Genomic DNA, 16,116 nt, shown 5'->3' with positions numbered 1-16,116 from the left:
GGCGTCTCGTGCGGGCGCGGCGGGCGCGTCGGGCTTAGCGGCGGCGGCGATGGTAGCGGTAGCGTCGGCGGCGGCATCGGCGGCGGCGGGTGTCTGGGCGTGCCGGGCCGACTGCTGCCGCCGCCGCCGCCGCCACCAGTGGCGATGAACTCGTTGCGGAGCGACGACGGCGCGCCGCCACCGCCCGTGACGGAGCTGATGGAGCCTCCCCTGCTGCTGGGGTGGCCTGGCGAGTGCTGGCCGCGCTGTGCGGGCGAGTGGGGTGGTGGTGGAGGGGGAGGGAGAGGCGGATCGACCGTCTTGGTGTCCATGTAAGCCATGACGACGTCGTCGACGCCTTGCCCCATTATATACTGCTGCTGCTGCGCCTTGTTGTTGCTGCTGGGCGTGCGCTCGTGGCGCGGCTCCAGCTTGTTGATGGTGGGCGTGCAGATGGGCGAGCTCGGGAACGAAAAGGTGCCGGCGTGCTGCCAGGACTGCTTCTGCTGCTGGTGGTGGTACGCATCGGCGGCGCCCCGATCGCGCAGCGGCGACAGCGTCAGCCCGCTCTCGGATGCCGGCCCCAGCGGCGTCAGCGGCGGCGACTCGGCCCTCCTCGTGAAGATGGCGGGCAGCGCGATGAGCTTGCGGTCCCAGAGCCGCGGCGACGACGGTGGCGGCGGCGGCGGCGGTAGCGGGCTGTGCAGCAGGTTGCTGGCGGCGGTGCTGGTGCTGGCGTGCGACGGCACCAGGCGCTGGGTGCCGGAGCCGCCGCCGGCGCTGCCGCCGTTGGCGTAGCGGTTGTGCCGCAGGTGGGCGCTCCGCAGCCCGGCCACGAACGAGCCGCCGTCGCCCTCCTCCCTACTGCTGCTGCTGCTGCCGCTGCTCTTGCGCCGGCGGTTGCGCCGCCGCACCCGCAGCAGGAGGAAGGCCAAGGCCGCGAGCGCGACGATGGCCACGGCCGAGCAGACGGCGATGGCCGACTTGGCGCCCGCCGAAAGGCCCTGCTCCGCGCCGCCGCCGCCGACGTCGGGGCCTGCCGCGCTCTCGGCGGCTGGTGCCAAGGCTGGTGGTGACGTCGTTGATGTGCTGCCGGCCGTGCCGTGTGTGGACTCCGGTGCTGCTGTTGTCTTTGATACTGTGCTGGATCCCGTTGCTGCGGCGCCAAACATGGACTCTGGTGGCGATGGCGGCTGCTCTGGGGGCGTGCTTAGCGTGCCAACGCCGGTGCACCCATCACCTACCGTCTTCACTCCAAAGTTGACGTAGAATGGACAGGTATAGTCGGCAGACGGCGGGCCGGGGTCGAATACCTCGTGGAAGCCGATGCTGTTGTTGTTTTGAACGGTCAGTCATCAGTAGCTAGCGGAATTGCGGGAACTGGAGAGACAAGGAGTTTCAAACGTACTCTTGACACCTGTTGATGATCTTGCTAACCATGGCTATACCACGCCAGTTTCGGCTTGTGTCAGCACACACCAACCGACTACGCCTCAATAGATGTGGCGGGTAGTGAATCAAGAAAAAAACTCACGATCTTGCCCAAGTCCCTTGCGCCGATCGATACTCACTCCACAGTAGGTAGAGTCACACCAGTAGAGTTCCCAGAGTTGCTTCTTGGGGATGGATGTCTGCAGCGCGCCGCAGATATCTGCAGTCATGGAGCCGCAGTACTGAGTGCCGGTCGATGACGACGACGACAGCAGCCGCCGCATCACGGTCGCTGTGCAGGCCTCGAGGCACGCCGGCGGGTTCGCAAGGCCCTGCTTGACCAGCGCCGCCACGCGCGCCTCGTCCTTTGGCCCGCCGCTGCCGTCACAGTGCTCAGGCGCCTTCATTGCGGGTAGGCGGTGGTGGTATTGCTGTGTGCTATGTGTTGTTTTGTGATTACAGGCTTCCTATTATGGGCTGCTGATTCACTGCGTTTCCGTGTTCCTGTCAAGTGGCGCTTTCCCCTCGAGCTGGCCACGACAGAGAATTTGCGCCAGAAAAGCTCCCTCAGTTCGGAGAGAGAGACGGTCCAAATGGACGAACCGCAAACGAATGTGCTGCCAAGGAAGGAACGACGGACCAAAGCCGATTGGGACACCCAAAAGAGCGTGTGGGTGGTGGGCGCGTTGAGGATAACCGAGATCCGAGCCTTCCTTAATGCCGGGTAGAGCTGGGAGGTGGTCGGGGCTGACTGAGGATGGGGATGCGGGGAGGGGAAAGAACAGGAAGAAGAAGGAAAGAAAAAGCGACTGACGGGGTTTTGGTGATGTGTCGGTTATCACCAAAACATGACGCAGATGAGATGCGTCCCCGGGCCCCCAGGAGGACAAGTGAGCAAGGGGTAGCGGGAGGGGTGATTGGGAAGATAAACAAAAACAGGACGAAAAAGGAAAAAAAAGAAGGGTGGGGGGAGGAGGAAGGAGAGGGTTGGCGACATGTTGCGGTTGCTATTATACACAGAAAACCCGGCACCAACATGGCAAAAGGAAACCAAGTCAGCCTCAACCTCCTCTTTCCTTTCGCCTTGTGTGCCGCTGTCTTGGTTACATGATCCTCCCTTGGGCGACGGTCTCCCCGCCGCCGCTAGGTGCTCATCCTTTTTTTCTTCTTCTCCTGCCTTGAGCCTACCCACCGTGTTCGTCCCTCTCTTTCCGTCCGCATTACACTCCCCTTTTTTGTCCTTCTTGTCCGCTCAACACATACACAGCTTCTGGACGGCGGCGGTACAACCTTGGCTCGGGGCAAGATCAGACACCCCCGGAAAAGGCTGGGCAGCAAGGGGAGGCAAGGGATGGGAGGGGGTGTGTGTAGTTTATGGGCGCTTTTTCTGAGCAAAGGCTGGTATTGGTTGCTTGTTTTGCGCAGCTCCCCTTGTTTCTTTTCTTTTTTTCTTCCTTGTCGTGATTCACCTTCACTCCCTTGCGTCGCTGGCTACATGTGGCGCCCGCCAAAATGCGCGCGGGCTGCATGTACTAATTGCATATGACGAAACAAAACCTGCAAAATAAAAATTTCTTTCGGCCGGACAGAAAGCCACGATCCGACCAAGATGGGGAAATTCGTTGCCTGCCCAGAGAAGCCCAAGCCCCCTCGAGGGCCCGTACGGAGTAGCGGTACGCGGTGCGACACAGCACAAGACCAGGCAGGAGGCCTACCCATCCCGCCTGCCTGCCTGGGGAAGGGGAAGGGAGAAGAGGAGAGAGCGATGGGAGAGAGAGACTCCGTGTCGGGAAGGGGCGACGCGTTCTTGGCCAATCAGCAGCAGCAGTGCTTGGCCCCTGTGGCTATCCGAATCACGCCCCTCCTTTTGCTGAATCCTTTGCTGAATTCTTTCTTTTTCTCATGAGAGCTGGGCTGGGCGGGAGCTGCGACATTTTGTGATGCCACATTTTGTGATGTCTCCTCTCTGCCTGTGCCCTGCCTGTGCCCTGCTCTCTGATCTGCGTTCCTGTTCCCCTCTCCTTCTCGTGATCGCCTTTTCCCTGGCAGAAGAAAGTCTCAAACCTCTCTCCTCTCGGGTGCCCTAACCCGAGCGTCTTGTTCCAGGCCAAAGGGGATTTTCAGCCACTGACAGTCTGTCCAGATGTCTGTCCAGATGAAGCCTACATCCCAAGCCCATGTACATTTTCCCTTGCCGTACACCCCTTGTCTGTCCTGGCTTTCGCAGCTGTTGTTCCTGCGCGAATCCCCCGACCGATGGGACACCCTCCTCTGCTCGCCGAGGACCGCCTCATCGCTGTCGGACCAGAGGACAAGTTCGGGTCGTTGTGGTCCGTTCCCTCGATATTTTCTTTTGCACCACCTACTTCTGCCAAGCTCAAGATGAAAATTCAACGCGCACCGATGGCCATAGCTGCCTCGGTCGATATGATCCGACCGCCGTGTCTCCGCAGGGGGAGCGGCGATTCGGCGTGATGGACCCGAGCCGAGAGGGTGGAAGTACCACCACCTGCTTGGGCCCAGCCAAGACCACGTCCTCCCCCAGCAGTGACGGGAATGGCGTACGGTTGGGTCGCAATACCGCCTATACGAAGTTACATCCCGACGCGCCCGGGGTCAAAAGAAGGGTTGGCATGTCTGTGTGGGTGCAAGATCGATGGCGATGGACATGGATATGGACATGGATATGGACATGGCTTGAATCCCCCAGCCCGCCACTCATGTCAGTGGGAAGCAACGAAAAGGGAAACCAAGGACGCGTGGCGAGAAACGAGCCACGGTGAACTAAGCGTGCGGCCCGCCGCCATGACAGGCAAATCTTAGCTCGCAACGGGCCTTGGGCCACATCAACCGACAGCCCAGGATCCTGAGAGTCGAGTCTCCGGCCTTCTCTGGGGTTCCACGAGGAAACATCTCGGAGCACCTTTCCCAACGCGGAACCCTCACCGAAACAGGGTCCCAGCCGGCGGCCTCTCCCTCTCCTCGCCTACTCTTTCGTAGGAATGCTTATATCATCGACCCTCCTAACCTTGCCTCGTCTCGCCTCCATCCACTCCGCACCTTTGTCACCTTTTTCTGCAAGGTACGGCGGGACAAAAATGTGCCACGTTCATCGTGACGCAAAAGCCTCTTGTCACCCCACGGCTGATATCATGAACGGGAGCAACAGGCCTGCTTCTCTTCGCCCCTGCCCACCCCCTAGATTGGCCTCTTCCCCTCGAGCTTGGTGTCAAACCTGTCACCAGATTACGCCGAGAGCGGCATGTGCTTTCAATCCTCTTGTCCCATTTACTGCACCAATTGCAAGCAAGAAGCCGCTGCGTTTGCCGTGCTCGGCAGTTAGGCTGAGGTTGCCAGAGATGAGACCCCGTCCGCGGCTGCCCTGTACCTGTGGTCTGTCCCTCGTTGTGCTTTCCCCTCTGGTTCGACGCTGCGACGCTGCTCGCAATTTTCTTTCTTGGTGAACCGCGGACATAAGCAGTTCCGGGCTCCATGTCGGACAACAAAGCGGGCACTGATCTCGGGCTCTCTCTTTTATCTTTGTGCCATCAAATCAAACCTTCCCACCAACCAATTCAGCCTGACCATGTTGCCCTTCCAGGAACCAAACTGATGCCGTCCCCCAAACGTGCCAACCTTCAACCGACCACCACACATTACCTCGCAGCGCGTGTAATCGCCACAAAAAAGGGGTATGGATGGAGCGGGAGGGCAAGAGGAACCGAAGCACAAGGAAGCAGTTCTCGGTCCCCCACCCGAAAAGCGAGGGCCCAATAGCCTTGCATCCTAGGCGAGGAGTCACCATGACGAGGGGCCACAACCGTAACTCCCGACCCCTCTCTATCGTGGTGCTTGGTGATCTTTTGCCTTGTGATACGGGTGGGCAGCATTGGAGCTACCGTATAGGGATGGCGTGTTTGCGTGAAGGCATAGGCTTGTCCATTGCGTCGCACCTTGTTCCAGACCTTTTCACCGTTCGAAGCAGCCTTTGTTCCTCTTTGAGAAAACATCCCCCGCACTTCTGAGTGGTCGTGTCTCTGGAGGGTTCATTTTTCCCTGGCCTTCCCCCCGGCCTCTTGTTGTTTCTTCCCTTCTCCTATTTCGCCCCTGTCTGGCCTGGCTTTTATCCCTTGGCAGGTCGATCAAGGCGCACCAACCCTTGTATTTTCTTTTCTTTTCTTTTGCTGGACTGTCTCGCTGCACTCCCTCCCCTATATAACCCCGGTCTGACGAGTGGGTGAGCATCAAGTCATGCCGTATGTGGCTGCCTGTGTGGTGGCAGGACCGAGACATTACCAGCCAGCCAGCCAGCCAGCCGGCCAGCCAGCCAGCTAGGCAGCGATTGATGCCTTGAGGAACACGTGAGAACGACAGGCCCGCCAGCCTCCCTGCCCGATGCCTGCCCGCATCTCCTTTCCAACCCTCTCGGCCGCCGTCTTTCTACGACGCGTCAACACACGCGAGAAACCGCCGGCCCCGTCATGGAAGCTGCATGGAAGCGCCGCTTCGGGCGCTGCGTGTGGGGGTTTATCGAGCGAGGCAGCGCAAAGCATCCGCCGGCCGGCCCTTTGTCCTCTTGCATCATCTGCTCCGGTTCGTCAATTGCGCAATCAGGAGCCTCGTCGCTCGGGCACAGCCTGGCGGATAGCTGCCTACCTGCCTGCCTACCCAAGTCCTCATCACCCATACTATTGACTCCATGCCCGTCGCCCAGGCAGCTACCCATCTTTCATCTGAACAAGTCGTCTCTGAGACGGCGCTTCGCTGCATGCCTGCCTTCCAAGGCAATCAATAGTCTGCTGTTCCTTTCCCATTCCCACCTTTTCGGGCTCGGGAAAGGCCACGGGCATCAGGTGGGCCGGGGGTATACACAGCAGATAAAGACGTGCATAGCCGCCCTGCTCCAGTCCTTTGAGGGCACCGTGATGGGCTCATTGAACCAAGTGGGTGGGTGGGTGCATTGCATATGCAGAGCGGGCGAGGCGAGACGAGGCGCGCGCCGAGGAGACGAAACTGGAAGGGCTGCTGCTACGTGAGAAGAATGGGGAAAAAAAGGGTGACTCTTTGGTCCGACGGCGTAACGTAACATGCGAGATGGCCATTCCTCCCGCTCCCGTATCCTTCCTCCAGCTGCGGTTCGGGGCCGGCAGATGGTCAAGAGAGAACAACGAGGCTTTTTTTTCTCTCTCGCTGTTCGTTTGCTCTGCTTTGTTTGTCTGCTCGGCAGTGAACACGCATTGTTGGGCATTCAATGGCCTAGCTGCCGTCTCTTTGACAGCTTACCAACTTGTGAAGCAAAACGTCAAGCCTTTTTTTTATTCACCGCTTGACCATCAATCGACCCTCGAGTGGCCTGGTTTCGCACCCACCACCACCACCGCTGCTCCACACCGCACTACGCCACTACACCCTCTTCCTTCGATCCCCAGCCCAATCTCCCATCTGCAGATCGTATTTCGATGGAGCCTTGCCACGTGCAAAGCGTAGAGTGTGGATGCAGGTCAGATGGCAAGAGATCAGGAGCAAATCAGCCCCTGGCAGCCAGCCTATCCTTTGCCCCTGTTCTCCCCTTTCCCTCCCGCTTCCCCTGCTCCTTAGGCTTCTTTTTTTTCTCCGCCACCCCCAAATCCCACGCCTTCCTTCCCTTTTCTCCGGGGCCATGCGATACCTAAACCCAGTTTCGGGGACTTTTGTTGCTTAATTCCTGAATCTGGGATGGGATGTGGGCGGAACAAAAGGCTCCAATCTGCCGACCCTGTTTCCTCATGACGCGATGGCTAGGACAAGGAAGAAAAGAACCTGCCAACCAAAACGCACCAGACCCCTTTCCCGCCCTTCGCATCGGACGTAAGCTTCCCGCCTTACGGACATACATCATCTCTCGCCCACGCCCACGCCCCCCACCGGCTCGGGTAGGTGCATCATCCTTGCTGCCTCGGGCAAACAAACAGCAAACAAGCAACGATGACCACCCCCTTCCATCCCCCTCGTCACCCAGTCTCTTGCCTTCCTCGCTGTCCCTCTTATCGCAAAAGCACCTGTCGGGGCAAAAAGTTCATCGCACACCGCACACCGCATCCCCTACGTACACAAAACAGCCCAGCTGGCACAGGAGAAACGCTGGTCTTCGCATACACTTTAGGGAAAAATTTGCCCTCCCCACAATTGGGGAAGAGAAAAAGTTCCGATGAAAAGGGCTGCGTAGCCCTGCCACTCCTTTTCCATTCTTTTTTTTTATTATTTACCCCAGCTCCCTCCGAACCCCGGTTCGTGTCTTCCTATTGTCTCGTATTTAGACGTTTGTCCGTTTTAGAATCACGCATGCGAGGGTGACGACAACCAAAGGCCAAGTTGGACAAGAGGCAGGCCCTAAAAAAAGAAGATGGACAGTGGTTGGTCAAATCACGAATTGGATCAGCCCAGTTCAGCCCCTGGCCAGGAATACATACCTACCAGCACCCAAATACCTACGAACATGGAACTCGAGCATGCACATCAATGCAGAGAAAGAAACCCTCTTTTCCTCACCGCTCCACCACCTGACGCGCCCCGACCCGTCCCGGCCTCTCCCCAGAGTGGCCGGGCAGCAACGGAAGGTGCACGCATGGAGTCCGCGGGAGTGCCCTGTGAGTTGGATAGAGGGCCGCAACAGCAAGACACTGATTACTACAACGTTTCTAAGCGGCATGCCTGCCTGCCTGACTGCCCCTGCTGCCCGTGTTCCAGTTGTTCCGGTCCTAGGTTCGCCACCCCACCCTGACCGGCGTGGGAGGGGGTTCGCTCGACCGTGACGAAGAAAAGAATGAGATGCCACAGCAAACGAGGCATGGCCATGCCGTGCGCGACGGCCCGCGCGAGAGGCACTCGAGCCGGCCGTGTGGGAACAAACAACCCATCAGTTGTGGTACTGCACAAAAGCCGACCAAGGCAGCCTGATCGCCTTTGGCTCCTTCTCCTGTGTCGCTCGTCCCGAGCCTTGTCCTTGCCAAGCTGTGAACGAAACACACCGACTTCAAGGGAATATCTGCTGTGTGTGACCGCACTAACTGCGAGTTCCTAACAAGAGCCGGTACTCGTACATCTGGTATATTCTGCTTACCTAGGCATCTAGATAAGGGAAACGGCTTTAGGGAACCGGGACCGTACCATGTGAGCTCGAGGAAAAGGAGAAAGTAAAACAGGAAGAGCGAGGATAAGTCCAACAAAAATGCATCTGGCTCGTGAGTAATCCGCGAACCGCGACAACATAACAACGAAGCAAGTTGTACAATAGCCGGGTGTTCTGGGAACACCGCCAGTCATGATATCCTCCACGGAACCATAAGATCCACAGCAGCAAAGAATCAAGCGGAGAAAAACCATTTCGGCATCGAGGCACCAAGCTGCCGGCCTTTGGCTCGTCAAGCCCGCAACTGCTTCACGCGCTCCAGGAAGCCTAGTCGGAAAGGATGAAGCACCTGGAGGCGGACCCAGATTTCCATGCCAATGGGCCCTTGCCCCTCTATTCCGGGCGTGAATTCTGTCTCCCCGTCGGTTGTGTCCGAATGCTCGGAGGATGCCTCCAAGCCCTCGGTTGGCGCTGCCGGCTCTCTAGCTGGTGTCGACAGTCTCTCTTGAGTCGGAGCCTGGTCCGTACACACATTCGAGTCGTCGAACAGACTCTCCTGCGGAACCAGGCCATCGAGCCACTGGAAAACATCACCCCGAGGCTGGGCAAAGTCGAGGGGCCGTGGGGAGAGGATGGTACGGCCTCCCGACGGGAGGCTCTGGAGCTCGAAAAACCTATCCAGCACCGTGTCCAGCGGCGCCCACTCCTGGTGAGCAGGGCGAGAGACATTCCGAGACGCCATGTGCGACGCAATGCAACCCCAGACATCGTCAACGCCGTCGTCGCCGCGGGAAGTTTCCGTGGTGTTGGTGCAGAAAAGCCAGATTATGTAGATGGCCAGTTTTTCCGCGACGACGGACCACAAAGTCCTCTTGGGGCCATTCAGGTCGGCCAGGGTATCCCACAAGGCCCGAAGCACCTCGAGCAATGCTTTGTTCAGGTCAGCACATTTCTCGGGCTGCACCTCACCCCAAGCCTTTGCTAGCTCGCAAAAGGACGTGAGCCTTGCTGTCCGGCTGAGGCAGAGACTGATGCAGTTCACAGTGAAGCTCGGGATGCGGCTCGCGGGAATGTCAGCCAGCGACACGTGCTGGAGCATCTGTGACATGCCGCGGTTGTGGTACAACGAGATTTCCAGGGCTGTATATTGCGAGGGATTGGGCTTGGGGACCTTCAGCCCGTATCCGTCATCTGCCACCATGTCGGGGGTTGCCGCAACCACGTGAAACGGGTCTGCGCCATGCTCCAGCAGAACATCCAAGCCGTGCAGCTTTCCCTCGGGGGATACATGGCCGAACGCGAGCAGGTTGTGGAGGGGGGTGATGCCGAATTTGTCGCTGACGTTTGGATCTTGACCTCGAAGGAGCAGACTTTCCATGGCTGGGCAGTGCGCGCAGGCTGTGGCGAAGTGCAACGCGGATCTGCCTGTGAGGGGGGTCTTGACCGTAATGGGACCCTTGATCAGACCCAACAGCGTCATGATGACACTAGGCTTGGGGCGGCAACATCGGTTGATATCATGCTGTGATGCGTGATAGTGTCCAACGGTGCCGAAACTTATCAGCGCGTTGATGAGCAGTTTCTCTGCCGACAAGATGGTAGGGAATATCCCGAGCAGCAGAGTAATGGTTTCAGGACGTAGGTACCGAGGGTCGTCGCAGTGCGTGAGCCAGTTGTTCAAGAGCTTTTCGATCCAGGGTTTAGAAACCCGTGGTTCTATCGAGGCACCTGCCTCGACGAGTAAGGCGTGAGCCTCGACGAGAAAGGTGTAGCCCGCGAATTCCCCGCACGCCTGCCCATGAGATTTCTCGGTGAGCTTTAGTGAGGCCTCGGCCTGTCCACGAGATTTCTCGATGAGCTTTAGTGCGACCTTGGTAAGGTGCTCGCGGCTCGAGTGGAGATTTACCTCGATGCGTTTGATGAGGAGGCGGACAAGGTAGGCTGGGAACATGGCGAAGGCGAACTTTGAAGGCGAAGCGCTGGAGTATGGGAACTGGGAGTCGTAGGTGATGTTGACAACATACTCTAGAAGAGTTCCATTATAGGAGGACAGGGGTGCATCGAGGCGTAGGCCGTACTGCTGCAGCAGCAGGAACTTTGCTTCTTTGTCGACCGACCACTCGTCATTGCTGAGCAAATAATAGGCCGTGTCCGGCAATGGCTCGGCACCCGCGTCGAGGAGCATCTTGAAGATGCAAATGGGCTCGCTGATAGCGGCTCGCAGCACGGAGCAGCTGTGTAGGAACCCGCGACGGATTTGGAGGCTCATGCTGGCGTTGATATCGGTATCACCTTTCTCGAGCATCTTTTGCAGCAGAACTTGGCGTCTCTCTTCCCACAAACGCCTAAGTGACGCCCCGTTGGACTTATACTGCTCGAATCCGAAGAACCCGTACACCAGATCAGTGAATCGGGGCGGCCAGCACGCAACCTGCAGGGGCGTAAAGCACGTGCGACCCCTTTTGGCTTTCCACGTGCTGATGGCTGCGCCGGCATCGACCATGGCGATTGCTGCCTGGACATTGCCAAGACAGGTTGCTAGATGCAGCGAAGTCGCGCCACTTTGGTCTTGGCCATTGATGTCGAGACCAAGCTCCACAAGGACGGGAACGACGCTAGCACCAGCGGGACTGAAGGCAGCGTGGTGGAGGGCTGACATGCCTGATTTGTCGACGGAATGGAGTATTCCGGGATGGTTTGCCGCCAAATACCTCATGATGTCGATTCGCCCGGCGAGAGAAGCGTCGTGCATGGCCGATGAGCCGACGTTGGCGCAAGTCACGGTGGAGGCACCGTGTTTGATGAGAAGCTCAGCGGTAGACATGTGCCCGTGACATATTGCCAGATGAAGCGGTGAGACGGTGTGGTCCTTTCCGAAGTAGAGGCTGGGAGGGTAGCCAGATACTTCTTGGATGTAGGTGTCATAGAACAGATTCTTACACTTGAGGCATTCCGCGGCATCCGAGTCGATCCGGGCGCCGTGAGAGAGCATCCAGGCGACCATCTCGGTATTTCCCTGGCTCGCAGCCAAATGGAGTGGTGAAAACCCGTCCATGGGCTCCCACCCATAGGCGACGGCCAAGTTCGTCTGCTCATGGAAACCTTTTGGGAAGAGTGAACTCCATCGACATGTAACATCATAGTCTTTGATGTAGTCCCAGGAGTTGTTGTCATCCCTGGCATCCCAGGCCAGCTTCATGGTCTCAAAATTGCCCGTCCAGGCAGCCCACACCAAGGCACTGCTTCTCTCGTTCCTGACATTGAAGATGTAGAGATGTGGGTTCAGCTTGTGGTACAGGTGGCGATTGACGCGCACCAGGGCAGTTTTTCGTTTCATGTCGCAGTCGTAAAAGATATTGAGGAGAAGCTCGTCGGGGATTGTCAAAAACGGCGGCGCCATGGCGTGCGACGGTGCCCTGTCGCAAGGCTGGACTTCGGCTGTCGATGGCGGGGTTGTGGTGTGTTTATGGGTTGGGCTGGGTTGGGTTGGGTTGGGTTTGGTTGCTTCCAGTCCACGATGGGAGGGAAATGTGTAGGTTGTAGGGTCTATGGTGGCGGCGCTCATTTTCTCGGAATTTGCGCCCTTTGCTCCCTTCTCGCATCCAAAACGCGCCCGCGAAAGACGCGGTCGAGTATTACGTCAGTAACGTCTTGCTACTCGCGTTAGCACGTGCCTAGGCCTGGTGCTAGGCGAGCCAAGTCTATATGTATTTTTGGGTTTACATAGAGTCTGGAGGCTCACCAACCTGTTGCTATGTGGCTGAACCCAACATCACTGACCCCAACCTTGATCGGCCTTCTAACTTCAACGCTGTATATAACAAGGAACCTCACCCCATACCCGTTCCCGGTCTAGACACGATGGACCGTTACTCTTCAGTCCTCCCGCCCTGAGAAGGTATCTCGGCCCTGTGCTGATAACCCCACGAGAATGCGCTCCTTCGCACGCACCCTGGCCGTCCTCGCTCCGGCCCTGGCCCTGGCCCTGACCCTGGCCATCCCTGTCGAGACCACGACCATCGGCACGTATCCTCTTCGCACGTTCGAGCCGGCGACCGCCCCGTCCCGCATAGCCGCAAAGGGTGCCGTGGCCCTCGCCTGCAACCCGGAAAAGAAACCGCTCGAGGGCAGGACCGACCCCAAGCAGCCGAGCACGCAAATCATTCCGCCGCCCAAGAAGCCCAGCCCCAAGAAGCCGAGCACGCAAAGCATTCCACTGCCCAAGGCTCCCCGCCCCAAGAAGCCGAATACACATGGCATGCCCCTGCCCAAGACGAGTGATGGAGCCAGAAACGTGTCGGACCTCGTCCCACGTCCTTTGGTAGTGGTATTCTTGACGCCTCTCCTTCTGTCGCGGCTCGCTTCCGTTGCCGTGTTGGGATTAGCATTCTCCGGTCTTCTTTGCTTTCCTTTGGCGGCTTTTCTCAGCGTTTTCCTCCAAATCTACGCCGTCCTTTGATATTTCCGGCCTGGTCCGTGCTCGAAAGCCCCGTGTCGACGGTGGTGGCTTGGGTGGTGAGTTTATACGTTTGCGCATGAATTTTTCACTTTGCCCATTTCCACTTGTCCATCTCATTCATCTCCATAATAAAGAGACCATTAGACTTCACCGTGTCACCATCTTGGCATCTCTGTCAACCGGTCAGCGAGCCCTGGCCTGCCACCCATGTCCGACAACTTACAAGCCCCCAGACGCAACGTTTGCCTGCCGGGGGACGCAAGACAGCGGGGCGGCTGGAAGGACGTCAGAGGAGGGGTGCACGCAACATCCGGACAGAGGTGGCGCCGGCCACAAACCTCGGCGTCAGCAGGCTCCTGTCTCAAAAGGGCGAAAGAAAAGCAAGGTCAAGCAAATACGCATCATGCAGGAGCTGTTTCCGAGCCACTGAGAGCGAAGCCAGCATCCCACCATTACTGTCGTACAAGAAGAAGAAAGAAGAGAAAAAAAAGGCACACCTGCGCCAGGCCAGCTGAGCCGACTATCGACGCAAGGGAGAGCGGAGAGCGGCCGAATAGAGCGAGACAAGCCATCACATCATGGCCAGGGCCAGCCACAGTCCCGCCAGGCCTGTAAGCCACGAGAAACGCTTAGACCCGTCACACTTTGCCATGACGCAAAGGATGGCAATTTTCTTTTCTTTTTATTTCCAGTCTCCCTTGCCGGCGCCGGGGATTGGAGAAGGCCCCGATTGAGACAGAAGCCGTGCGCGAGGAGGGTGGGCATGCAAGGTCCCGACGATCGACGGTCCGGAGCCTGCTGAGCTCCTCCTTTTATCCCTCGGCGGGCTCTCCTGATTCCCACCACCGTCGGTCGGTGCAAGGCTGTAGCGGGCAACGATACGGCTTGCATGGGGCCGGCGACACGTCTAGTCCGCGCAGCTGCAATGGCGCCCGGGGGTTCCCCGTCCCCCCTTCCCAGAAACATTGTGTGTTTTCGTGCAACACACCCCGACGCAGCCAGAAACGATCGGCGCACATACGGTGTGGAAGGCCAAGGCTGCTGGGGACTGGTGGTGCATAATGAGATGATGCTGTGAGGGCCGAAGGAATCATGTTCTTGTGAGGGGAAGTGTGGGCCAAGAGGAAGGACAAAGCCGAGCTGGGATGATTGGTAACACGGCAGCATCGTGGGGGCTATGAAAAAGAAAATCTACGAAGCTGGCAACCGGGGGACACCTGGCGTGGGATGGATAACCTATCTCTTCCTAGTTATTCCCCGGCAGCTTGCCAGATCCGGAAATGGGATTGCAACCCAAGCCTGCAGGAAAAAGAAAGACTACCCAGCACATGCCGCGTCCTGCAGCTGCGGGATCCGGATCGTGGCCCCCGGGCTCCGGGATGCTTGTCCACCACCCTCCCAGGCCTCCCTGCTGCCCCCAGTCGCTGGTATTCACGGTGATTGGTAGAGAGCGCAGAGGACGCCCACTCGCCCACGCACCCCCACGGTAAGAGGGACAGCCAGCGCGGTAGCCAGGGCACCTCCCTCTGCCGTATTCCCAAAACAGACCGGCTGAGTGGTCGATGGGTGGGTGGGCGCCCTACCAGGGGCTGGGGTGGCTTCCTCCTTTCGCGTCTCAGGCTATTGCATGTCACTTTTTTGCTGATACAAGATGTGATTGTTGGATCAGCCCCTTCAGCCATGGGTGTTATATAACCTGAAGGCCCCTGCCCAGTTCTCCCGTCTCTCTGTCCCTCCTTCTCCCTCCCCATAAACATCTCATCCCTCCTCGGCACATCGTTTCTGTTACACTGCTTCTTCGATCGATCCCAGATCAGACGCTACCCTTCTTTGTTCATCAGCACACCTAGACCTTCCTGGCACCTGCTCCAAAACATGGGGTACGTGCCAATGCATATGCCCACCGGGGCCGCCCAGGGCGGCGAACCCCCCTCGCGTCCCGCCCGGCCGTCTCGCGTCCCCTCGGGCAGGTTGGAGTCGATCCCGGAGCAGCGCCAGGTCGAGCTCGGCCCCTCGTCGCAGCAGCAGGACAGGCCGCTGCCGGGCATCGGCTTCGTCGCGGCCACCATGGGCCAGGGCCCGCCGCCGCAGGGCTACGTGCCGCCCGACCTCGCCGACGCCATGGCGGCCCGGGCCAGGCAGGTCCTCCGCGCCGTGCCCCCGAGGCAGCGCGTCGACCCGGACTCGCCCACGACGAGGCTCACCGACTTCCTCCAGAACGGCGGCGCCGCCCGCGTCGCGAGCCTCGAGGTCATGATACGGCCACCGGGGGACGGGCCGCTCTACGTCGAGGTGGCCGACAGGAACGGCGGATCCGCCGCAGAGAGCAGCAGCCCGCCTAGCAGCCCCGAGCACCCGGCGGCGGCGGGCTCGGGCGACAGCAGCAGCAGCAAGCGGCGGCGGGCCGTGACGGCGCCCTTCACGCGGCAGCGGCGCGCCAAGACGGCGCCGACGGCGGCGTCCACGGTCGAGGAGGAGCTGCTCCGCAAGGTCGAGCTGCACCGCGAGCAGCTCGCCGGCGCGCTCGCGTGGCTGGCGCACGCCGTCGCCGAGCGCGACCACTACTCGCGCGAGAAGGCCCGCCTGTACGACATCCTCGAGCGCGACAGGGCGCTGTATGAGGAGGCCGTCAACACGGCCCCGGCCGCCAGCCCGCCGGGCTCGCCCAAGGCGGGTCCTGCCGCTGTTACTACTACTGCTATTACTATTACTACTACTGCTGCTGCTGCTGCCTCCCCTGAGTCTCCCCCGCCCGCCGCTACCACTGCCGTTGCCGCCGACGACGCTTGGAGGGAGTGGACGCGCTCCTCGCCCCTGAGCTGGGCCGACGCCTCGTCACCGCCTGCCCCGCCGCAGAGGAACCACCGCCGGCGGCTCCCCTCTGTCCCAACCACCGCCGGCTCGCCCATCGCGGCCGCGGCCCCGACCGCGTCGTACCTCCCAGCCCTCCACCCCTCGGACAGGCCGCCGCCGCCCCCGCGCGACCCCAGGGCCACCGTCACCGCCGCCGCCGCGGACAAACCCCCCAGGCACAAGGCCGGCATGCCCAAGTTCCGCTACGCGTACGGCGGGTCCACGGCGCAGCGCCGGCAGCAGCTCGAGTCGCACCTCGTCGTGCACGCGCACGCGCACCAGGACG

General features: G+C 59.5%; 5 protein-coding genes across 5 annotated transcripts in view; 3 read left to right on the top strand and 2 right to left on the bottom strand.

Annotated features, from left to right (window-relative positions):
- Window positions 1-34: 34 nt before the first annotated feature.
- Window positions 35-1,954, bottom strand: GGTG_04372 (hypothetical protein; the record flags this gene model as incomplete). Its single annotated transcript, XM_009222167.1, has 4 exons — window positions 1,514-1,954; window positions 1,388-1,421; window positions 355-1,308; window positions 35-299 (listed from the first exon to the last, which is right to left on the bottom strand). The coding sequence occupies exons 1-4, from the start codon at window positions 1,815-1,817 to the stop codon at window positions 35-37; spliced, it is 1,557 nt and encodes a 518-aa protein (XP_009220431.1). The 5' UTR covers window positions 1,818-1,954.
- A 1,712-nt stretch (window positions 1,955-3,666) lies between these two features.
- GGTG_04371 (hypothetical protein) lies at window positions 3,667-3,885 on the top strand (the record flags this gene model as incomplete). The annotated part of the gene is made up of 1 exon (XM_009222166.1): window positions 3,667-3,885. The coding sequence occupies one exon, from the start codon at window positions 3,667-3,669 to the stop codon at window positions 3,883-3,885; it is 219 nt and encodes a 72-aa protein (XP_009220430.1).
- Window positions 3,886-8,810: 4,925 nt separating this feature from the next.
- Window positions 8,811-11,918, bottom strand: GGTG_04370 (hypothetical protein; the record flags this gene model as incomplete). The annotated part of the gene is made up of 1 exon (XM_009222165.1): window positions 8,811-11,918. One exon carries the CDS (start codon window positions 11,916-11,918, stop codon window positions 8,811-8,813), a length of 3,108 nt encoding a protein of 1,035 aa, XP_009220429.1.
- Window positions 11,919-12,449: 531 nt separating this feature from the next.
- On the top strand, window positions 12,450-12,977 carry GGTG_04369 (hypothetical protein; the record flags this gene model as incomplete). Its single annotated transcript, XM_009222164.1, has 1 exon — window positions 12,450-12,977. The coding sequence occupies one exon, from the start codon at window positions 12,450-12,452 to the stop codon at window positions 12,975-12,977; it is 528 nt and encodes a 175-aa protein (XP_009220428.1).
- Window positions 12,978-14,852: 1,875 nt separating this feature from the next.
- The window catches only part of GGTG_04368 (hypothetical protein), a gene marked incomplete at both ends in the record, with an annotated part of 1,900 nt that continues 636 nt past the window's right edge, over window positions 14,853-16,116 (top strand). The window contains one exon of the mRNA XM_009222163.1: window positions 14,853-16,088. Within this exon, the coding sequence (XP_009220427.1) occupies window positions 14,853-16,088 (1,236 nt within the window). The remainder of the gene's footprint in view (window positions 16,089-16,116) is intronic.

This window comes from Gaeumannomyces tritici (assembly GCF_000145635.1).
Source record: "Gaeumannomyces tritici R3-111a-1 unplaced genomic scaffold supercont2.2, whole genome shotgun sequence".
In the NCBI taxonomy this organism is placed as follows: domain Eukaryota; kingdom Fungi; phylum Ascomycota; class Sordariomycetes; order Magnaporthales; family Magnaporthaceae; genus Gaeumannomyces; species Gaeumannomyces tritici.
The sequence above is the reverse complement of the archived record's forward strand: the minus strand, read 5'-3'. Positions and strand labels throughout refer to the sequence as shown.